This window comes from Pleurodeles waltl, chromosome 6 (genome assembly GCF_031143425.1).
Source record: "Pleurodeles waltl isolate 20211129_DDA chromosome 6, aPleWal1.hap1.20221129, whole genome shotgun sequence".
Taxonomy (NCBI): domain Eukaryota; kingdom Metazoa; phylum Chordata; class Amphibia; order Caudata; family Salamandridae; genus Pleurodeles; species Pleurodeles waltl.
The window spans coordinates 820,205,465-820,227,029 of NC_090445.1; the positions used below are offsets into that span (position 1 = coordinate 820,205,465).

General features: G+C 46.0%; 1 protein-coding gene across 2 annotated transcripts in view; it reads right to left on the reverse strand.

Moving 5' to 3' along the window:
• Nucleotides 1–461: 461 nt before the first annotated feature.
• LOC138300280 (STE20-like serine/threonine-protein kinase) overlaps nt 462–21,565 on the reverse strand; it is a 310,793-nt gene continuing 289,689 nt past the window's right edge. For both annotated transcript variants that reach the window (XM_069239454.1, XM_069239453.1), the window contains one exon: nt 462–3,529. In XM_069239454.1, coding sequence (XP_069095555.1) covers nt 3,395–3,529 — 135 coding nt within the window. In that variant the 3' untranslated portion in view covers nt 462–3,394. The remainder of the gene's footprint in view (nt 3,530–21,565) is intronic.

Consider the following 21,565-nt stretch of genomic DNA (forward strand, 5'->3'; position numbering starts at 1 on the left):
AAAACACAAAACAAAAGGCTGCTTTCTGCATACAAACCATCTATAACATATATAATGTGTGATGATTGTGTACTTTTGATATGTGAAATAATTCCTCATATATTGCAATGCAAGCACTCCACAAGGAGGCCAAATGATATATGAAACAGCCAACAGCATGAGGTGTGAGAGAAATCATCTTTTTTGGGACAAAACAAAGACCACTTTGTGCGTAGAAGAAACAATAATAAAAAAATCTTCCAAACAGCTGCGCTCTCAAGCCAAACCTAAAAAAAGGTTGACCATGGTTGAGACTGTTAAGGGTTCATTATCATCAGCACACCCCTTACATACAATTGTAGTCATCTCAATTAATATTGATACATTTTTGCTGGACAGTATGAATAGTACCTAAACAAAGGAAGCTAGAAAAACATCCTTCCTTGCAAGAAGGAAAGATACAAAAATACAAATCCAATGCATCAGTCTGTATACTTTATTTACAATAATCATTCAAGTTCGCACGCGAAAGCCTTGATATCAATATTTCATTATATAAACAAAGGTTGTGCTTTTACATAAACTTCACTGTGATAAGGGCCAACCGATCACCATTATCTTTGCAAACTGAGTAAACTGTTCATATGTTAATCTTTACATTCTACCGATGTTGGATTTTGGTGCAGTTCTGTGGCATACTAGTCTCCTTACAAAGTGCATCATCACGGCTAGTAATTGCATAGCACCTTTGTAGTTTTAACTGGAAAGGTCACAAGATAGGAAATCATTAATAATCCAATGTATACTTTAAAAAATCGTAAACTCTTTGAAATATAATATTCGAATGTAATTCAATAGTAAAAAACAAATACAGCCAAAAATGTACAGACTGCTTTATGATGCAAGATTTCCAACAACACACTTATGAATTATCCAAAAACTGGATGTTTCTACATTTCATAAATGAGGTCACTCCAATCTTAAAAATGTTATTTAGGAAACATTTCTAAAAATGTTGGTATCAAACATGAGAATATTTTCAAGGTAAGCAAAAACAACTATGGATGTATGAAGTCAAAAATGACAAAACACTGCTCAAGAAATGAGCAATTTGATCTATTTAAGTTCAAATATATTTTATTTGAAGACTTGTTATTTGACAGAAGAATAAACTATTTAAAATATCTGTGTCTAATTCTAATAATTTCTCATAGCTTAAAATATAAAACACAATGAATGTATTTTAATAAAGTGTATGTTCTGCTAGATTGAAGTAAAAAAGTTAAAGGCCTTTGAGATACCAGATAACAGGATTTTACAAAACGTGTTAAATGGAAAATATTCTAGTTGATTCTTAAGTTAAATGGAAAATATTCTAGTTGATTGTTAAGTCAATTTACAGTACATAATCAATGTCTGCTAAACAACTTGGAATTAAGGCTACTTTTAAAGGAGGTAAAGATAACTAAAACTGGAATTGTGAACAAAAAGTATGTATTCCCATGAACGTTTATTGTGACCTAAGGACCTCTGCAATCATTGAGAGTAAGCAATGAATCTAAATATGATCAGAGTCCTCATGTTGTAAGGTTTGTAATGTTTATGTTCAGTATGTTTTCATTTTAATAAGGTACACATTTTAATCAGATAAAAATGTTTCAACAGTAGGTCTAAAATGGGCTAACGCTAATAAAATAAACACAGAAAATAAGAGCCTATGCAATTGAGTATTTAAATTAAATCTATAGCCCTGAACGAGGGATCAAACGTTTCAGAGAATGTTAAGCATATCAGAGTACAAACGGGAATACTGTTGATATGACTTCAATACATTCTAATCCTTGAAACAGGAACAAATGAAAATAAACTATACTTTTAACAATGAAGAATTTACATAGTATTCACAATATTAATATTTCAGTTTTACCCGTTCATCTCCTTCAATCCACCAGGGCTGTGTAGACATGCTTGTATCTAGTGAACGTTAAACAACAATATGTTCTACATATTTTTGGTTACGGAGTGGTTTTAATCATCTTAATATATAAGGGTTAAATAAACAAATCAGTCAATAAAGGGTGACACTTTTCAGTTAAAAAATGTTAATAAAATCTGACCACAATTCACTGCAAGTAAAGTAATTTACTATAGCAAAGTATTGGTAATTTTATGGAATGAAATAAAACAAATGGTTTTCTAATAACTAGTAATACGCTTGTGAGTAAAAAAATAAATTAAACAGTATTTTTGAGAAGCAAACACCTAAATAGTTGTAGTTCTGGGGAGATTTGGGTTGTAAAAAGATAATTTGCCGAAGGAGCCGAAGCTACAATGAGACATGCTTAAGTAACAGTTGATTAACTACACCAAACTGTTTAAACATCTCCCGAAAACAGTATTTTGTGTATCCTACAGTACTGCACACAATCAGTATATGTAGTTTAATTACTGTAAGACCTAAATGGACAAAGCAAAAATAATGAGGAACTATATGCATGTGCATAATTGGCTCTGAAGAGCATTTTCAACAGTTTTTATAACTGTTTGTAATACTAAATATGAAAGACCTAGGAAAAGAGAACTGCTTTATACCACTACATATGTTAGTGCAAAATTAGGATTTAGTTTTTTGTGGCATAGCAGCAGTGTTTCGAATGAAATTACAGTAATGGCAAAGCCAAAGAAACAGCAAAAAAATCTATGAATCTAAACAGCTTATAGTTTGCAGAGCTTGCTTTATATCACAGAATTGAAACAGAAAGAAAGTTTCTGGAGCACTGAACTGTTTCAACTTTTCACCTCGGTCTAATATGTTTAAAAGAGTTGGCAACATATTGGTTAAAGTCTTGAACCAATGATAAGGTACTATGTTTACCACAGTGTTTGCAGAAAAATCAACAGTACCAATATACTTTCTGACCAAAGTGTTTCCCCTGTACTTTCATTGAGCATTTTTTACCATTCTACACAAATCTTACTCAACACAAATAAAGTGAAACGTGACAAAGATGTAAATATTCTCAAGATTACAAAATACTGACATATTTTGAATTTTCACACTTAGGCCCCAAAAAAATATAACATGGTACATAATAGTCCATTCCAATATATAGACTTGGACATATTTTAAACTTCATTTCTTTGTTTGCGAGCCCGCATAGTGTTAAAAAAGGACATGGAGAAAACCATGAGGATTTTAACATAGTTAGAGATACAATTTATTATCCATCAAGCTAAATTGGCATATACTTTCCCAAATGTGCAAGAAAACTAGATATGATGCCTGATTTTACTCAACTGAATGTTCGAGATTCGAGTTTCTCTCATACAGGCTGAATAAATGAAGAAAAAAGCTGGATGACAAAATTACAAATATATAATATAAAACTACACATTTCATAAGTTATGATCCTGTTTAGTGAAGGCTGGGAATTGGGTAGAATTTAGATATTCTGCTTTGCGTTGAAGGATTAAGGCATTCTGATTCACCACTCATTTGGAAGAATACTTCCTGTTCTTGAAGCTTCCTAGCAAATTCCTCTTCAAGGATCTGGAATAAGAAGAGCATAATGATTAAAAAAATATAAAGACGGCTGTGTTTGTTGGTTCAGAAATGGTAGTTATCTATTTCACCAACTAGCATTTCTTGAATATTTGTCGCCCTGAAAATTAAATATTTGTACTATGCAATTTCAAAACAGAACCACTGCCCTTTAAGTATTTTCCAAGAAATAAAGTACAAGTTACTTACCTTCGGTAACGAAATATCTGGTAGAGACATATTCTAGTTGCAGATCCCTGATTTTTCCATCGAGCAATACCCTTGCACGTCGGTCGACTCCGCAGGCGTCGTAGTCGCCTTGATGACATCTGGAGTAGTATATAGACGCCGTCCTCATGCAGTGACCTCAGTTTCTTTTAATGACTTTACACGCCAAAGTGCAGAGCCGCTAAGAACACTGAGATTGGTGTCAGAGATAAGGACCTGAAAGGGGGAATCCCTGTCCCTAGAAATCAGTTCGCAAGCGGGGAGGATAGGTGGGTGGTAAGGAACCTGCAACTAGAATTTGTCTCTACCAGATATTTCGTTACCGAAGGTAAGTAACTTGTACATCTGATAGAGACTTCTAGTTGCAGATTCCTTATCTTAGAATAGATACCCAAGCAATGGCATCCTCGGTGGTGGGCTAGCGAACCAAGATCATACTAGAAAGTCCTGTAGAAGCGAACAACAAAAATAGCAGTCTCGACGGACCTGACTGTCCAGGCAGTAGTGCTCAGCAAACGTGTGCAGGGACGCCCACGTAGCCGCCTGGCAGATATCCAGGACAGGAACTCCGCGTGCTAACGCAGAGGAAGCAGCAGTTGCTCTGGTGGAATGAGCCCGCAAGCCTTCGGGAGGTTGCTTCTTGGCCAAAGCATAGCACATTTTGATGCAAAGAAGCACCCATCGATAGATGGTACGCTTTTGCACCGCCTTCCCTTTTTTCGCACCCACATACCCAAAGAAGAGTTGATCGTCCACCCAGAAATCTTTAGTACGATTGAGGTAGAACGCCAACGCACTTTTTGGGTCCAGACAGTGGAGTCTCTCCTCCTCATGGGAAGGATGTGGGGGTGCCCAGAAAGTAGGCAAAGTGATGGATTGGCCTACATGAAAGGGTGTAACCACCTTAGGAAGGAAGGACGGCCTATTGCACAACTTTGTCAGGGTGCACAGACAAGTATGGAGGCTTTGAGAAAAGGGCCAGTAGCTCTCTCACCCTGCGAGCAGAGGTGATAGCGACAAGGACAGTTTTGAAGGTGAGGAGCCACAATTAGCTCATAGGGATTACACATCAAATAAGTAAGTACAAGATTAAGGTCCCACTGAGGCATGATAAATGGAGTGGGAGGAAATAAATTAGTGAACCCTTTTAGGAATCTACTCACAATAGGAGATTTAAAGAGTGAGGGCTAATCAGGTAGCCTAAGAAAGACCGAAATGGCAGATAAATACCCTTTAAGGGTGCCCAAAGCAGAGCCCTTCCGGCCTTCAGGCCGAATGGGAGCACGGTAAACTGAAAGTGCTTGTGACCTACCACGAATCGTAGGTAACGTCTGTGGGAAGGCAGGATGGGGATGTGGAAATAAGCATCTTGGAAGTCCAACGCTACCATCCAGTCGCCTGGGTCCAAAGCAGAGCCCTTCTGGGCTAAAGAAAAAATGAACAGAAAAACCTTGGATAGAGGGGCAGAAAGGGGATCAACAGATTTGTTGAGACACCATGCCACAAATATACTCCAACGACAGGCGTGTACAGTTTTAGTTGATGGACACCTGGCTGCCAAGATAACATTGCAGACTTAGGGTGGAAGGGCAAAAGCTGTCAACTGTTGCCTCTCAATATCCACGCATAAAGGCGGAGGTTGGACAGGTTCGGGTGAAGAACTGTCCCCTGTTGCTGCGACAGAAGATCCGCCGAAGAGGCAGTCTGAGTGGAGGATCGATGGACATGCTCAATAGCTCTGGATACCATACTCTCCGTGCCCGGTCCGGAGCCACCAAGATGACTTGGGCCCGGTTGTTTCTGATTTTCTTGAGAACTCTAGGCAGAAGAGGTATAGGCAAAAAGGAGGCCGGAGTTCCACTTGAGACAACATTGCGCATTCTCTGTGGAGGCGAACAGATCTAACCAAGGCTCTCCCCACTCTCCCCACTGCTGAAAGAGACCTTGCGCCACCTCCGGATGGAGACGCCAGTTGTGATCGGCTTTGCATCAACGGCTGAGTATGTCCGCTCTGGCGTTGAGGAGCCCCCCAGATGTTGAACCATCAGGGTAATGCCCTGATGTTCCAACAGATGTCCAGAGGTGTAGTGCCTCCTGACAAAGGGTCCAGGCCCCTACTCCGCCCTGTTTGTTGCAATACCACATGGCGGTAGTATTGTCCGTGAACACCTGCACCACTTTCCCTTTGAGAGAGGGAAGGAATGCTTTCAACACAAGCCTGATCGCCCAGAGCTCCAGCAGATTGATATAGAGCCCCGACTCCGCTGGAGACCAGAGTCCTCTGATCTCTGCCTCTCCCATGTGGCCACCCCAACCCAGAAGTGACGAATCTGTCACTGTAGAGAGATCTGGTTGGGGAAGGGAGAGGGATCTGGCATGGACCTAATGCCGATTCGAAAGCCACCACTGCAGGTCTTTCGCAGTCCCCTCCGAGATCAGGAGCAGATTGGAGAGATTTCCCCTGAAGCTGTGCCCACTGGAACTTCAGGTCCCACTGCAGAGCCCGCATATGCCAGCTCGCATGTGTTACTAGCAGGATGCAGGAGGCTATCGGAATCATAGCCTGAATGTCTTGGACTGGAGGATAAGCCTGAAACTGCAGTGTCCAGAACCGCTCAGATGAAAGGGAGCAACTGAGAGGGGGGTCAGGTGTGACTTCGGCACGTTTCTAGTGAAGCCCGGCATGTGCAGGAGGTGCACCCGTAGTCTTAAGGGGGGAGACGACTTTCTGAGGTGAGTCTGCCTTCAACAGCCAGTCGTCAAGGTAGGGGAAGATTGAAACCCCTAACCTGCGCAGATGAGCTGCAACCAACGCCATCACTTTCGTGAACACCCGAGGGGCGCTGGTAAGGCCGAATGGGAGCACGGTAAACTGAAAGTGCTTGTGACCTACCACAAATCGTAGGTAACGTCTGTGGGAAGGCAGGATGGGGATGTGGAAATAAGCATCTTGCAAGTCCAACGCTACCATCCAGTCGCCTGGGTCCAAGGCAGACAGAACCTGAGCCAGGGTGAGCATTTTGAATTTCTCCTTCTTGAGGAAGTAGTTTAGGTCCCAAAGGTCTAGCATAGGACAAAAGCCCTTGTCCTTCTTTGCTATCAGAAAGTAGCTAGAATAACAACCACAACCTACTTCTGGCACAGGGACCTTTTCTATAGCTCCCTTGGCCAAGACAGCTGCGACTTGGTGGCGGAGAAGCACCAAATAATCCTCTGGAAGGCGATTGAAGGATGGTGGGCATGTGTGGTGGGGCAGATTCTAAAGGGAGGGAGTAGCCCTTTTGAACGATCTGCAAAACCAACCTGTCCGTGGTGATATGTTCCCAGTGGGGCAGGTGATGGCGAATCCTGCCACCAACTGGACAGGAGTGAGGGGACAGACTAGGAGGGTTTGGAGGCTGCAGCGGATGCAGAGGTAGACTGAAGAGACCTCTGGTTCCCTGTCCCACGGCTACGTGGGATTCCGCCTCCTCAGCCACACATAGACTTACCAGAGTGTGAGGCACGGTGGCTGTGTGGAGGACGCAACTGGGAGCCCCTTCTATTGCCACGAAAGGGGCGATAAGAGGACTGTGATGGTCGAGAGGCTGAGGAAAGACCGAGGGACTGAGCCATACCCTAGGAATCCTTTAATCTCTTCAAGGCAGAGTCTGCTTTGTCTCCGAAGAGACAGAGCCATCAAAGGGCATGTCCATGAGTGACTGTTGGACATCCCCTGAAAAACCAGAAGTACGTAACCAAGTGTGGCGTCGTAAGGCCACCATCGTAACAACCGAGACCCAGAGAGTCGGTCGTGTCCAGCCCACAACAGATTGTTAACTTTGTCGCATATCCCATCGTTCACAGTTTGGGAGACGATAGCACGGACCCCCTCCGGTATCTGCGGCAGGACTTGCGCAACCGTATCCCACAAAGAGTGGGTATAGCGGCCCAAAAGGCATGCAGTGTTCACAGACCGCAGCACGAGACTGGAGGAAGAAAACAACTTCTTGCCAAACTGTTCCAGCCTTTTGGTTTCTCTATCCGGGGCACGGAAGGGAATGTGCCTGAAGAAGAGGAAGCCTGGATAACAAGACTCACAGGCGGGGGATGTTCAGACAGGAATTTAAGGTCGTTCGGAGCGGGCTGGGGGCGGCGTGCGATAGTCCTATTCACAGGAGGACCTGTGTTGGGTTTGGACCATGTAGCCAAAAGGACATCGGTGAGGGCTTCATTAAAAGGCAAAAGGGGTTCTGAAGTAGAAGCCTCAGGCTGAAGCACCTCCGTCAGGAGATTAGACGTGACCTCAACAGAGGGAAGCTTGAGACCAAGGACCTCAGCTGCCCCTACTGACCACCATACCTTAAGTTGCTCCCTCCGCCTTAGCCACGGTAGGAGGAGACAGCCTGCCAGAGTCAGGAGAAGTATCCAGTCCACAGGCTTCGCCCGATTCCTGAGCCCAGTCCATAGCAGGGTCATCCTGGTATTCATAAGGGTCCAGGGTCCCCTCCAATTCCTCCCCATATTCGTACCCATAAGAAAAAGGGTCCAAATACGACCTGGTGCGAATAAGCCCCATCGAAGCCATTGGCAGCGGCGGTCGACGCCGCTCTGACTCCAAGTCGTCAGGGATAAGAAATGGGTCGATTTCGATAGTGGGCTCCACCACTTTCGAGACCGTCGATAATCGACCAGGCGCCGGGGAAGGTCTCAAGGGTGCGGATCAGCGCAGAGATCCGGAGGTGAACTCAGTGGCCGAAGCCATCAGCACGGAACCTGAAGTCACCTCAGCCGAAGCCCTTGGGCCCGAAGGCGCCGTATCGGGATCAGACCGCCCAAATATGAAGCGCATGGCCTCATAAAACTCCTTAAGCTGGGCGGGGGTCACTCTGGGAAACTCGGGGAAGCGCGGAGCCAACCCAGACGCAGGCTCTGAGGACGGAGGCCTAGTGCGTAGGCGCTCTTCCCACGTCGGCCGAGCAACAGGGCGAAGTCAGAGAGCGATGGGACTTCGACTTCTTTTTACCTTGAACCGACGATTAGGAAGAAGACGAGTGGTGATGACTCTGCGACCAATCTCGAGACCAGGACCTACGCGGACTCGAGTGCCGGGCTGCCATTAGCTTTAGGGACCGCTCCCTCAAAACCTTCGGGTGCATGGCCCAGCACTCCGAGCACGACTTAGGGACACCACAGACCAGCCTGATGAGGATCCGTCATCGTCATCGTCCGATGACTGTCCTCGCATGGCTTGAACCTGGTCTTTGGGAACTTCCTCGATGCACCAAAGTCGCACAGAAAAAAACTTTACAAAACGGTCGAATTCGGCCCAAAAATAGCCAGGATAGCTCTTTTCCAGATCAGCTCGTGGCGTGCAAAGAAAAGAACAGATGTCACTGCGTGAGGGCGGCGTCTATATACTACTCCCGACCAACGCCACCTACCGACATGCAAGGGTATTGCTCGATGAAAAATCTCCGGATCCAGTCTGACGCCTGGGGGAAAATTCTAAGGTAAGGAATCTGCAACTAGAAGTCTCTATCAGATAGAATATTACTTAAGAGTAACACCTTGTTGTTGTTTTATAGATCATATCCTTTGTACTATCCGGCAATCTCATGGTATTTTGGAACATTACACAATGGTTACTTCAAGAATTAAGTTTTGATTCGAGAACGACTTGTGACCATATATCCAAACGCTATAATGTATCAGCATGGAGACTCCAGTTGAAATTATTTTATTCAGATATCACTGTAATAGATGTGTCTGCTTATGCATGAGGATTTAAAGAAAAGCTTAGTAAAGTCAAACTAACCAGTCTACTTATTTCCAGCCACACGAGAGGTTGGTTTCATGTGACTTTACAACACAACAAGCTGCAAACAGTTGGTTACAGGTAAGCAGCATTCTCTTCCTGCAGCGTGTTGTTATAGACTGTATGATTTGCAGTAACCTAAAGACAGTGCCCCATTCCCATTGCCCTGAGGTGGACAGAAAGTAGAAGTAAGCCATACTTAATGATTTTAAAACAGTGTGACCCCGTTATGCTGGTTTCTACAATGATTGTAAAAACAGTAGTTTTGTGAATGTGTGAGCAGATGATGTCTTGCAAATATCCATAAGAGGGATGCGCCAAAGTAAAGCCATGGTGTCTGTTTTTTAATCGTGAAAATAACTGTGGAATATCCATGGCTCACCTATTTACTTGTGCACAACAAACTTGAATGCACTGAAAGCAGTACACAGTCCTTCTGGCTATACACCTTTTAGGAATGGGATTTCAAAGGTGTTGGGATGCAAATGAGACAAAGGGCCCCATTATGAGTTTGGCAGACAGAAAGGGTGGCCTCCGCCTAGGCGGCGACCTAACTGCCAGAGCTATTATCGGTTTCCTGCTAGGTCGGAAACGAGGGAACCAAGCTACAGCATTGTCTCTGGCTCATAATCGAGCCGGCAGCAATTCTGTAGCCTGCAGTGTGCACTAGCATCCTCGCAGACAAAACAGACAGCAACACTTTGCGCAAGGGTGCAGAAAGAGGGCCAAAATGTTTGTCAGTGCACCAAGCCACAAACTTGGCCCAATGGCAGGCATATAGAGTGTTAGTGGAGGAATGCTAGGCTTCAAAGATGACCTCACAGACATTGAGAGGAAGATCACAGCATCTCAACTGCCAAGGAAGATCATAGACTCTCAACTGCCATCTTTCAATCTACATGCATGGAGGCGGAGCATGGGCAGGTTTGGGTGAAGGACCCAGCCCTACTGATGCAAGCTGATTGGAGGACTGATGCTCAAGCACAGGAGTTCAGGTTACTATACTCTCTTACCCAAATCTGAGGCAAAAGGATGAATTGTGCCCAACCTGTCCTGATCTTTTTCAGAACTTGGGGCAGGAGATGAAACAAAAGAGCTTGAAAACACCAACATGCACTGATATTGCACGTTCTCGGCAATAGATCTCACCAAGGTTATCCCCAGTCGCGGAGACCTTGCCTCATCATCTATTGTAGATACTATTCATGTTTCATTAAGCATTGGTGACTGAGTTTGTCCGCCCTAGTGTTCATAGACTCCACCAGATGTTGCACAGTCAGGAAAATGTCCTGATGTTCCAGTCACGCCCAGAGGCAGAGACGGTCCTGGCACTGGGTCCACAACCCCACCCTGTTTGTTCCAAGACCACATGGTGGTGGTGTCCATGAGCACCTGGACTAGCCTTCCCTTGACAGAAAAGAGAAAGGCATTCAATGCCAAGCGCATTGCTCTCAACTCCAACAAACTCTCCTAGATGGCCGCCCCAATCCAGAAGAGAGGCAGCTGTCACCTCTGTGAGATCTGGGTAAGGAAGGGAGAGGGAGTCTGTCGCTGACCCAATTGTGTTTTGTTAGCCACCCTTGCAAGTCTTCTGCAGTTCCCTCTGATATCTGATCAGGTCGGAGAGATCACTCTCTCCGACAGACTTCAGGTCCTGCTGCAGACCTCGTATATGCCAGCAGGCATGTTGTACCAGAAGGATGCAGGTGGCCAGGAGGCTCAGTTAGTCTCACTGAAATCCAGGATAGAGGCTGAAAATTTGCAATCATGGACTGAATACCCTGGAAATCACCGCTCTGGAGGACAGACGCGGAATTGCACTGTTTTCAGAATAGATCTGATAAAAGGAAATGTCTGAGAGGAAGTCAGATATGACTTCGGCACAATGACTGAGAACTGCATCAAATGCAGGAGATCAGCCATAGTATTGAGGTGGGTGACACCTGTTGGGTGAACCTGCCTTTAACAGCTAGATGTTGAGGTATGGGAAGTCTGGAACCTCTGACCTCCACAGGTGGGCTACAACCACTGTCATCACTTTCGTCAAAGCCTGAGGGATGCTGTTAAGGCCAAAGGGAAGCACAATGAATTAAAAGTGCTTATGGTCCACTGTGAACCTTGGGCAGTGTCTGTGGGCCAGCAGGATGGGTATGTGGAAATGTGTCCTTGAAGAACGCTAAAATCAAGTCTCCGAGTCCAGGGCCTGAGGCAACATGAGATTTCTCCTTTCAAAGTACATAGTTGAATGGGTTTAGGTTTACTACAGGGTGGAGGCATCCTTCTTCAGCACCAGAAAGTAGCTGGAATAGCAACCACAACATATTTCTGACGCCAGCACCCTGTTGATGGCTCCTTTAGCCTAAACAACCTGCACTTCCTGATGCAGTAGGGATGGGTAATCCTCCATCAGCCGATATGAGAAAGATGGCATGGGTGGTGGGATTTCTCTGAATGGAAGGGCATAACCTGTGAAACAATTTGGAGCACCCGTTTGTCTGAATATATGTACTGCCAGTGGGGCAGGTGGTGCTTGATCTTGCTGCCGACCAGTTGCCCATAATGTTGGGAGGGCATATTAAAGAGATTGGGAGGCAGCTGCTGCCCGGGTGTTAGTGTTGGGGGGGGGTAGGGAGGAATGGAGGGGTGGTACTAAGGGTACAAAAGAAGCTTGTAGGAGCCATGTACGTGGCCACAAAAAAAACACTGGGAAGCCTGCTGCCTGTGGTAGCTCGTTGGAAATTGACACAGCTGGTAACCCCGACCGCAGACACAAAAGGAGAATAAGGCAGAAAGGGCCTGGCTTGGGGACATTGTGAGTCCCAACAGCCAGGTCCTACTGTCCTTTAAGAGTTTGAGTGCTGAATCTGTCTTGTCACCAAAGAGGCTAGTACCAACAAAAGAAATGTCGACAAGGGATGTCTGGACAGCCCCCGAGAAGTCATTATGCATGACAGCAAAGCGCCACAGATGATGCAATTGCTCTACCTAGTCCGTCATGTCCAGTCAACAGCGGATTGTGAACTATGCTGCATCCCGGCTGTAGGAAAGTGTCCTCTTTTTTGCCATGGTTAATCCCATTTTCTGCCTGTTGTCAGTATGTTTGACTGTGTCTACTTGGTTTCTGCTAACCAGGACCCCAGTAGCTTTGCTCTCTCCTCTAAATTGTACCTTTTTCTTCCCACAATTGCCATACTGGTCCCTCCCCCCCCATATATATGGTACCTAGGTACCGAGGGCATTGGGGTTTCAGGGGATCCCTATGGGCTGCAGCAGTTATTTTGCCACCCATAAGGAGCCCATGCAAAGGGTTCTGCAGGCCTGCCATTGCAGCCTACGTGAACTGGGTGCACGCACCAGATTTAACTACAGGTCACTGCAAGTCACCCCTATTGTGGGCCCTCTCAGCTCAGAGGGTAGGAGACAGGTACCTGTGTATGAGGGTACCCCTACTAACAGAGGTGCCCCACAAACTCTAGCCCCATTTTACTGGACTTCGTGCGTGCAGGGGCGCCGTTTTATGCGTGTGCTGGGCAAAGGTCACTACATATGTCCAGCTACATAATGGTAACTCTGAAACTGGGCATGTTTGGTATCAAACATGTCGGAATCATACCCCAATTCTATTACAAATATTGGAAGTATGATTCCATGCACTCTGGGGGCTCCTTAGAGGACCCCCAGCATTGCTACCACCAGTCTTACAGGGTTTTCCAGGCAGCCCAACTGACAGGTTTCTTCCCTCCTGCTGCTTGATCTGATCAAACCCAGAAAGGCAGAACAAAGGATTTCCTTTGTGAGAGGGAGGTAACACCCTCTCCCTTTGGAAACGTGTGATTGGCATGGGAGGGGTAGCCTCCCCAAGCCACTGGTTTGCTTTGAATGGCACATTTGGTGCCCTCCGTGCATAAACCATCCCACACTGGTTTAGGGATCCCCACAGTCCCTACTCTGGTGCAAAACTGGACAAAGGAAAGGGGAATGATCACTCCCCTGTCCATCACCACCCCAGGGGTGGTGCCCAGAGCTCCTCCAGAGGGTCCCTGCCATCTTGATTCTAAGGTTGGCAGGGAACTCTGGGATCATCTAAGTGGCCAGGCCAGGCAGGTGACATCAGTGCCCCCTCCTGATAGGTGCTTACCTGGCTAGGTGACCAATCCCCCTTTAAGGGATTTTTAGGGTCTCTCTCTTGGGTGGGTCTTCAGATTCGGCTTGCAGCATTCCAGCAGGACTCCTCTGCAACCTTTACTTCGCCTTCTGGCCTCCAGAACTGTGACTGGAACCTCCAGGACCTGGCAAGGTGCTTCCAAGAAGAAAGGACTCTTCAGCAATATTGTTTCCAGCTTTGCAACAATTTCCTTGCTGTGGATCCTCTGAGAATGCAACTCTTCCGCCTGCACAAGAAGGAATTTTCTCTTGGAGTGAAGGAGTAATTTCCCTGCAACTGCAGGCATCTACAACAACTGACGACCGGCTGCGTGGTTCCCCTCTCCTGGTGAGCTGAATGGATCCTGCACCATGGGTGGTGATCCGGAGTAGTCCTCTTGGTCCTCTCTGCCAGCTGTCCAACTTTGGTGGAGGTAAGCATTTGCCTTCCCACGCAGGACACTGCACTGCATCTCTTGCAGCTGCCAAGGCTTGTTTGCATCTCTTCCAAGGGATCTTCAGGCAAATTGTAGCTCCAGCCCCCAGCACTCCATCCTGCAAAGCACAGCCTCCTGCGTGGTTCTCCTGCAGAATGGGATCCACTTCTGTAGTGCTGCGTGGGCTGCTCCTGCGACTCCTATGTCCCTGTCCTGTGGGACTCCTGTGGGTGCTGCCTCTGCTCCTGTAGGCCTTCTGCGATGCAGAGGGCCTCCTGTGACTCCTCCTCCTGGGTAGATTCCTCCTGGACTTTGCTGGTCCCCAGCAGCACCTCTTTTCCTCCAACCCTGAGTTTGCCTTTGCCAAGGCTTGTTGGTGGAAATCCTGCACCGACACCAGTCTGCAATCTCCCTTCCGTCGTGGGACATCTTCTGCATTCATCTGGAACTCTTCTCCAGCTCTGGGGCTGCAGTACTGACCTGTTCTTCAGAACCGTCGAACAACTCCTGCACCCACAGCTGGGTGGGTAGTACCTCCTACTCCTCCTGGACTCCACTGTGACTTTTGGACTTGGTCCCCTCTCTCCACAGGTCTTCTTTCTTCAGGAATCCACCACTGGTTTTCTTACAGTCTTCTCAGAGTGTCTTCTTGTACTTCTTTTCCTCCTTTTGGGTGGTTGGGGAAAATCCAGTGATTTACTCCTGCATTCCTGGTCGCTGGGGGCGTACTGTGTTACTTACCTTTGTGGCTCTCTAGTACTCTAGTACTCCCATCTCCCCTCTACACATTTGACTTACCTTGGTGGGGGTGCCTTGTTCGCATTCCATTTTTTTTGTATATGGTTTGTGCTCCCTCTAGGGTTACTATTGGTTATCACTGCACTGTTTTCTAACCTTTTCTATGCCTATTTCTGATTGCTAGTGTATATATTTAGTGTATTACCTACCTCCTAAGGGTGGGTCACCTGTCTAGTAATTTGTGGTGATTGGTTCCAAAAATAAAGTACCTTTATTTTTGTACAACTGAGTTTTTTATTTCACGTGTGTAAGTGCTGTGTAACTACAGTGGCACTGCATGAGCTTTGCATATCTCCTAGATAAGCCTTGGGTGCCCATCCACAGTTAGGTTTCGAGCCTGGCTTCTAGACACTGCCTAAATTCATTAAGAGGGGATACCTGGGCCTGGTATAAGGTTTAAGTACCATAGGTACCCACCACACACCAGGCCAGCTTCCTACACTGGCCATTGGAAATGGCTTGGTTTCCTCCGAGACTGTGGGGAGCACACTGTATGGGTATACCAGCCTAAGATGCATGCAGCCTTCAAAGACCGCAGTGAAATTCTGATAGAAGAGAAAATCCTCTTACCACTGGTGTCTAGCCTCTGGGTTCCTTATCAGGTGGTGTGGTAGGGAACACATCAGGGTTAACCTTAGACGTAGAGGCCTGCACGACTAGGCTCTCATGGGCAAGGTGGTGGATGAAAGCTGAATCCCAGTAGCGGAGCTGTGGTGGTGGGCATCCTCCTGTGCGGAGGAGCAGGGCTTGGCCCAGGCTCCAAGCAGGACATTAGTGACGGCTTCATTAAAGGGGAGAAGAGGCTCTGTAGGGACTACTCTGGGTAGAAGCACCTCTGTGAAGACGTTGGTCTTGACTGCCATATGGTTCAGGACCTCAGCCGCCCTTCGGCACTAGCTTGTAAATGTAGCCTCTTCCTCTGTAGCCACAGTAGTAGGACAGACCAGGCCAATGTCTGGTAGGTATCCATTTTGTTTTGCTGAATGGCACCTTATCTGGATTCACATTCAGTGCATTGATTCTGTAGGTGTCTCTGGTTCCTCTTTGAGATGGTGTCAAAATAAGGTTGAATTTGCAAACAGGTGCTCTACCACCTCTGTCCCATTTTTTGCTCAACTGTACGCCCATAGTGTTTTGTGAAAGTGTGGACTGAAGACCAGTTAACAGCCATGCACATGCCGCTTAGCGGCACGTTTGCTAGAAAGCTAAAGTAGACCCTTTTTTCTTGTGGAATGTGCTCTAGGCCTTCCTTTCAAATGTGTGCCTGCTACCTGGTAGCAACATTGTATTGTTGCACTATCCCTCCTGCAATGGTGCCCTTTGTTACTGATGATCCTTTGCTTCATATGAAGAAGTGGTTTCTTTAATTCTCTTTAATTATTTACATGTAGTAAATTACTGCTCTGCAGACAACCAGTGAGTGTAGGGCTCTTTCGACCTGTGTTTTTGGAAAAAAGCTGGGAGAAGAATTGTTTGATTCACGTGGAACTATTATGACAGAGTTCACGGGTGGTTAGGGCTTGCAGCTTGCTGACCCTACATAATGATGTTTGCCATTAGAAAGGCAGTTTTAAAGGTCAGGAACAGCAGCGCTGCCTCGTGCAATGGTTCAAAGGGCACCTTAATTAGTTGTGTCAGCAACAGGTTAAGGTCACACGCTGGTGCTACTGCTGACCTGGGTGTTCTCTTTGCCCCCTCTAGTAACCTTTTAATCACTGGGGCAGTTAAGAGGATTCTTCCTATGTGTCCTCTTGTTGAGGTTACTACCGCTAGGTGTACCTTTAGCGAGACTTACATGAGGTTGTCATGTAGTAGGTGTGTGAGGTATCTGATTACTTTGGTGTCTTCAGTTTTGCGTTCCTAAACCGCATTACAGCATCAGTGCCATTTTGCTGGATAGCACCTTCTTTTACTCGCCCCTTTTAGGATGTCCACAACCCCATTGGGAGGCTGAGGTGACCAAACTCTATGTCCTCAGGGGCTGGGGCACCGGACTCCAAGAGTTTAGTTCCAGTTGGTAGACCTTTCCCTCTTTTAAGGGTGAGAAGGTTGTGCTTTGTTGGCAATTTTATTACGTTCCGTTGTGCCATTCTCACCAGTCCAAGAGCCATGTTTGTCTTGCTCACAGTGTGGCGATGCTGATAACTGTCATGTGTGACTGTTTGCACTTGCTTATGACCAGGAATGTGAGGAGAACTGGTGGAAAAGCATGTGCAAATCTCCCTTACCAGTTTCTCAACAATGCATTGCCCTTGCAGCGGTGTGGTGTGGGTGGGTGCATGGATGCAATGTCTTGGTATTTTGCATTTTCTGGTGTTGCGAAAAGGTCGATCTCTGGTACCCACCAGTGGTGTGAGCTCCATCCTCATTCCAGATGATCAGGAGCTGGAACTACGTCATTCGGCGCAGATTCAGACTTTGATGGTGCCGCCAGGGGCCAGATCAGTGCCTGAGGCTTATTTTGATCAGCCAGGTACAGGTGAGAAGTAGGAGGGGTTCCATGACCCTTTAGAATATGATTTGGAGCAAATGGACTGGTATGAGGAACTAGGGGAAGCTAGTGGACTGGATACTTCTCCAGATACTGACATGCTCTCACCTCCTACTGTGGCTACGGAGGAGGTAGGTTCATATGCTATGGTGTGCAGGGCAACTGAGGTCCTGGACCTAGATTTGCCCACAGTGCCAGTCAGGACTAACCTCCTGACTGAGGTGCTTCAGACGAGGGTTTCCACATCAGAACCATTGTTATCCTTTAATGAGGCCCTCACTGATGTCCTGATGGAGACTTGGCCCAAACCCAGCACATGGGCTCCCGTAAATAAGACAATCAGCCGCGACCACAGACCAGCTCCTAAAGATCTTCGTTTCCTCATCCAACACCCCACCCCGGACAGCTTGGTGGTCCAGGCCTCCACTGCGCATGGTGCCGTCCCTTCCGCTCCCCCGGATAAGGAATCCAACACGCTGGATCAACTTGGAAAGAAAATGCTTTCTTTCTCCAGCCTGGCATTGAGGTCTGTAAACCCATCATGCGCATTGGGCTATTTTTCCCATACTTCATGGGATACGGTGGCACAGGTGCTGCCTCGGGTCCCCGAACGTGCGGGACACTCTCTCTTACAAGCTGTTAAAGATGGGAGATCCTATTCTGGATTTACGGGACATTAATCTCTTCCTCAAAAAGGAGAAATTCAAGATGCTTACTCTTGCTCAGGTCTTGTCTGCCCTAGACCAAGGAGTCTGGATGGTAGCGCTTGTTTTGCAGAATGCGTATTCTCACATTCCTATACTGCCTGCCCACAGGCGTTACTTGCGGTTCAAGGTGGGCCACTAGCACTTTGAGTTTACTTTGCTCCTCTTCAGTCTCACCAGTGCCTCTCGGGTGTTCACAAAAATGATGGCGGTGGTAGCAACTCATCTGCGCAGGTTATGGATTTCAGTCTTCCTCCTACCTCGACGACTGGTTGTTGAAGGCTTCTACGCCCCAGGCTCTCGTCACCCACCTTCTGACTATGACAAACCTCTTGCATTCACTGGGGTTCAATATAAACGTGCCAAAATCACACCTGACTCCCTCTCAGAGGCTCTCTTTCATCTGAACTGTTCTGGACACAGTGCAGTTTCGGGCTTATCCTCCCGAGCAGGGAGTCCAGGATATTCAAGGTATGATACCAATGTTTCGGCCTCTATCCTGGATTTCAGCGAGACAGACTGAGGCTGCTGGGACTCATCGCCTCCCGCATCCTGTTCGTCAAACATGTCAGATGGCATATGTGGGCTCTGCAGTGGGACCTGAAATTCCAGTGGGCACAGCATCAGGGGAATCTCACCAACAGTTCAGATCTTGGAGGGAACTGCAAAAGACATGCAGTAGTGGTTAATGAACCACTACTGAGGGATGTGTAGCTGCAGATACACATGCTGTGCATTATCCTGCCATCTAGTGTTGGGCTCCGAGTGTTACAAGTTGTTTTTCTTCGAAGAAGTCTTTTCGACTCACGAGACCGAGGGACTCCTCCCTTTCGGCTCCATTGCGCATGGGCGTCGACTCCATCTTGGATTGTTTTCCCGCAGAGGGTGAGGTAGGAGTTGTGTATATAGTAAAGGTGCCCATGCAATGGAGTAACTATGTATGTACATAATGTGTATAAAATAGTATATATTTACAAATTTACAAGTTTAATTCAACTTATAACGGCTACAGGCTCACGGGGAGGCGGGAGGGCCTATGTGAATCTGCAGCGTCTCATGCCACGAACAGATGTACACTGGGTAAGTGACATTTTCCATTCAATGGCATGTGTAGCTGCAGATACACATGCTGTGCATAGACTAGTAAGCAGTTATCTCCCCAAAAGTGGTGGCTTAGCCTGTAGGAGTTGAAGTTGTCTGAAACAATGTTCGTAATACAGCCTGTCCTACTGTGGTTTGTTGTGTTGTTAACACATCTACACAGTAATGTTTTGTGAATGTATGAGGCGTAGACCATGTGGCTGTGTTACAGATTTCTGTCATAGGTATATTTCCTAAAAAGGCCATTGTGGCGCCTTTCTTCCTAGTGGAGTGCGCCTTTGGCGTAATAGGTAGATCTCTTTTTGCTTTAATATAGCAGGTCTGAATACATTTCACTATCCATCTGGCAATGCCTTGTTTGGATATTGGATTTCCTGCATGAGGTTTTTGGAAGGCTACAAACAATTGTTTTGCGAAACTGTTTTGTTCTATCAATGTAATACATTAGTGCTCTTTTAATGTCTAACGTATGTAAGGCTCTTTCGGCTACTGAGTCTGGTTGTGGGAAAAAAACTGGGAGTTCCGCTATTTGGTTTAGGTGGAACAGTGATATAACTTTTGGTAAGAATTTGGGATTTGTACGGAGAACCACTTTATGTTTATGTATTTGTATAAAGGGTTCTTGTATAGTAAATGCTTGTATTTCACTTACTCTTCTAAGAGATGTGATAGTTATTAGGAAGGCTACTTTCCAGGTTAAGTATTGCATCTCACAAGAGTGCATAGGTGCGAATGGTGGACCCATGAGTCGTGTTAATACAATATTGAGGTTCCACGAGGGGACTGGTGGCGTTCTCGGGGGTATGATTATTTTCAATCCCTTCATAAATGCTTTGATAACTGGGATTCTAAAAAGTGATGTTGAATGTGTAATCTGCAGATAGGCAGATATTGCTGTGAGATGTATTTTAATAGAAGAAAATGCTAGTTTAGATTTTTGTAAGTGTAATAAGTAGCTTACAATATTTTTTGCGGAAGCCTGTAGTGGTTGAATGTGATTATTATGGCAGTAATAAACAAATCTTTTCCATTTGTTTGCGTAACAATGTCTTGTAGTAGGTTTTCTAGCTTGTTTAATGACCTCCATACATTCTTGTGTAAGGTCTAAATGTCCAAATTCTAAGCCTTCAGGAGCCAGATTGCTAGACTGAGCGATGCTGGATTCGGGTGTCTGATCTGTTGTTTGTGTTGAGTTAACAGATATGGTCTGTTTGGTAGTTTGATATGAGGTACTACTGACAGGTCTAGTAGTGTTGTGTACCATGGTTGGCGAGCCCAGGTTGGTGCTATGAGTATCAGTTTGAGTCTGTTTTGACTCAATTTGTTTACCAGATAAGGAAGGAGTGGGAGAGGGGGAAAAAGCGTAAGCAAATATCCCTGACCAACTCATCCATAACGCATTGCCCTTGGACTGAGGGCGTGGATACCTGGACGCAAAGTCTTGGCATTTTGTGTTTTCTTCTGTTGCGAACAGGTCTATTTCTGGTGTTCCCCAGCGTAGAAAGTAAGCTTGTAGTACGTGGGGATGAATTTCCCATTCGTGTGTTTGTTGGTGAGCTCGACTGAGATTGTCGGCCAACTGGTTTTGAATCCCTGGGATGTATTGTGCTATTAGGCGAATGTGACTGTGAATCGCCCAATGCCAAATCTTTTGTGCTAGGAGACAGTTGTGATGAGTGTGTCCCTCCTTGTTTGTTTAGGTAATACATTGTTGTCATGTTGTCTGTTTTGACAAGAATGTGTTTGTGGGCTATTAGTGGTTGAAATGCTTTCAATGCTAGAAACACTGCTAACAGTTCTAAATGATTTATATGCAGTTGTTTTGGCTAAACATCCCATTGTCCCTGTATACTGTGCTGGTTGAGGTGTGCTCCCCACCCCATCATGGAAGCATCTGTTGTGATTATGTATTGAGGCACTGGGTCTTGGAATGGCCACCCTTGGTTTAAATTTATAGGATTCCACCATTGAAGCGAGAGGTGTGTCTGGCGGTCTATCAACACTAGATCCTGAAGTTGACCCTGTGCTTGTGTCCATTGTGTTGCTAGGCACTGTTGTAAGGGCCGCATGTGTAGTCTTGCGTTTGGGACAATGGCTATGCATGAGGACATCATGCCTAGAAGTTTCATTACAAACCTCACTTGGTAGTGGTGGTTTGGGTACATGTTTAATATTACATTTTGGAATGCTTGTACTCTTTGTGGACTTGGAGTGGCAATCGCTTTTTGTGTGTCTAGTGTTGCTCCCAAGTATTGTTGTATTTGACACGGTTGTAGATGCGATTTTTGGTAGTTTAAAGAGAACCCTAGTTTGTGTAGGGTTTCTATGACGTATTGTGTGTGTAGA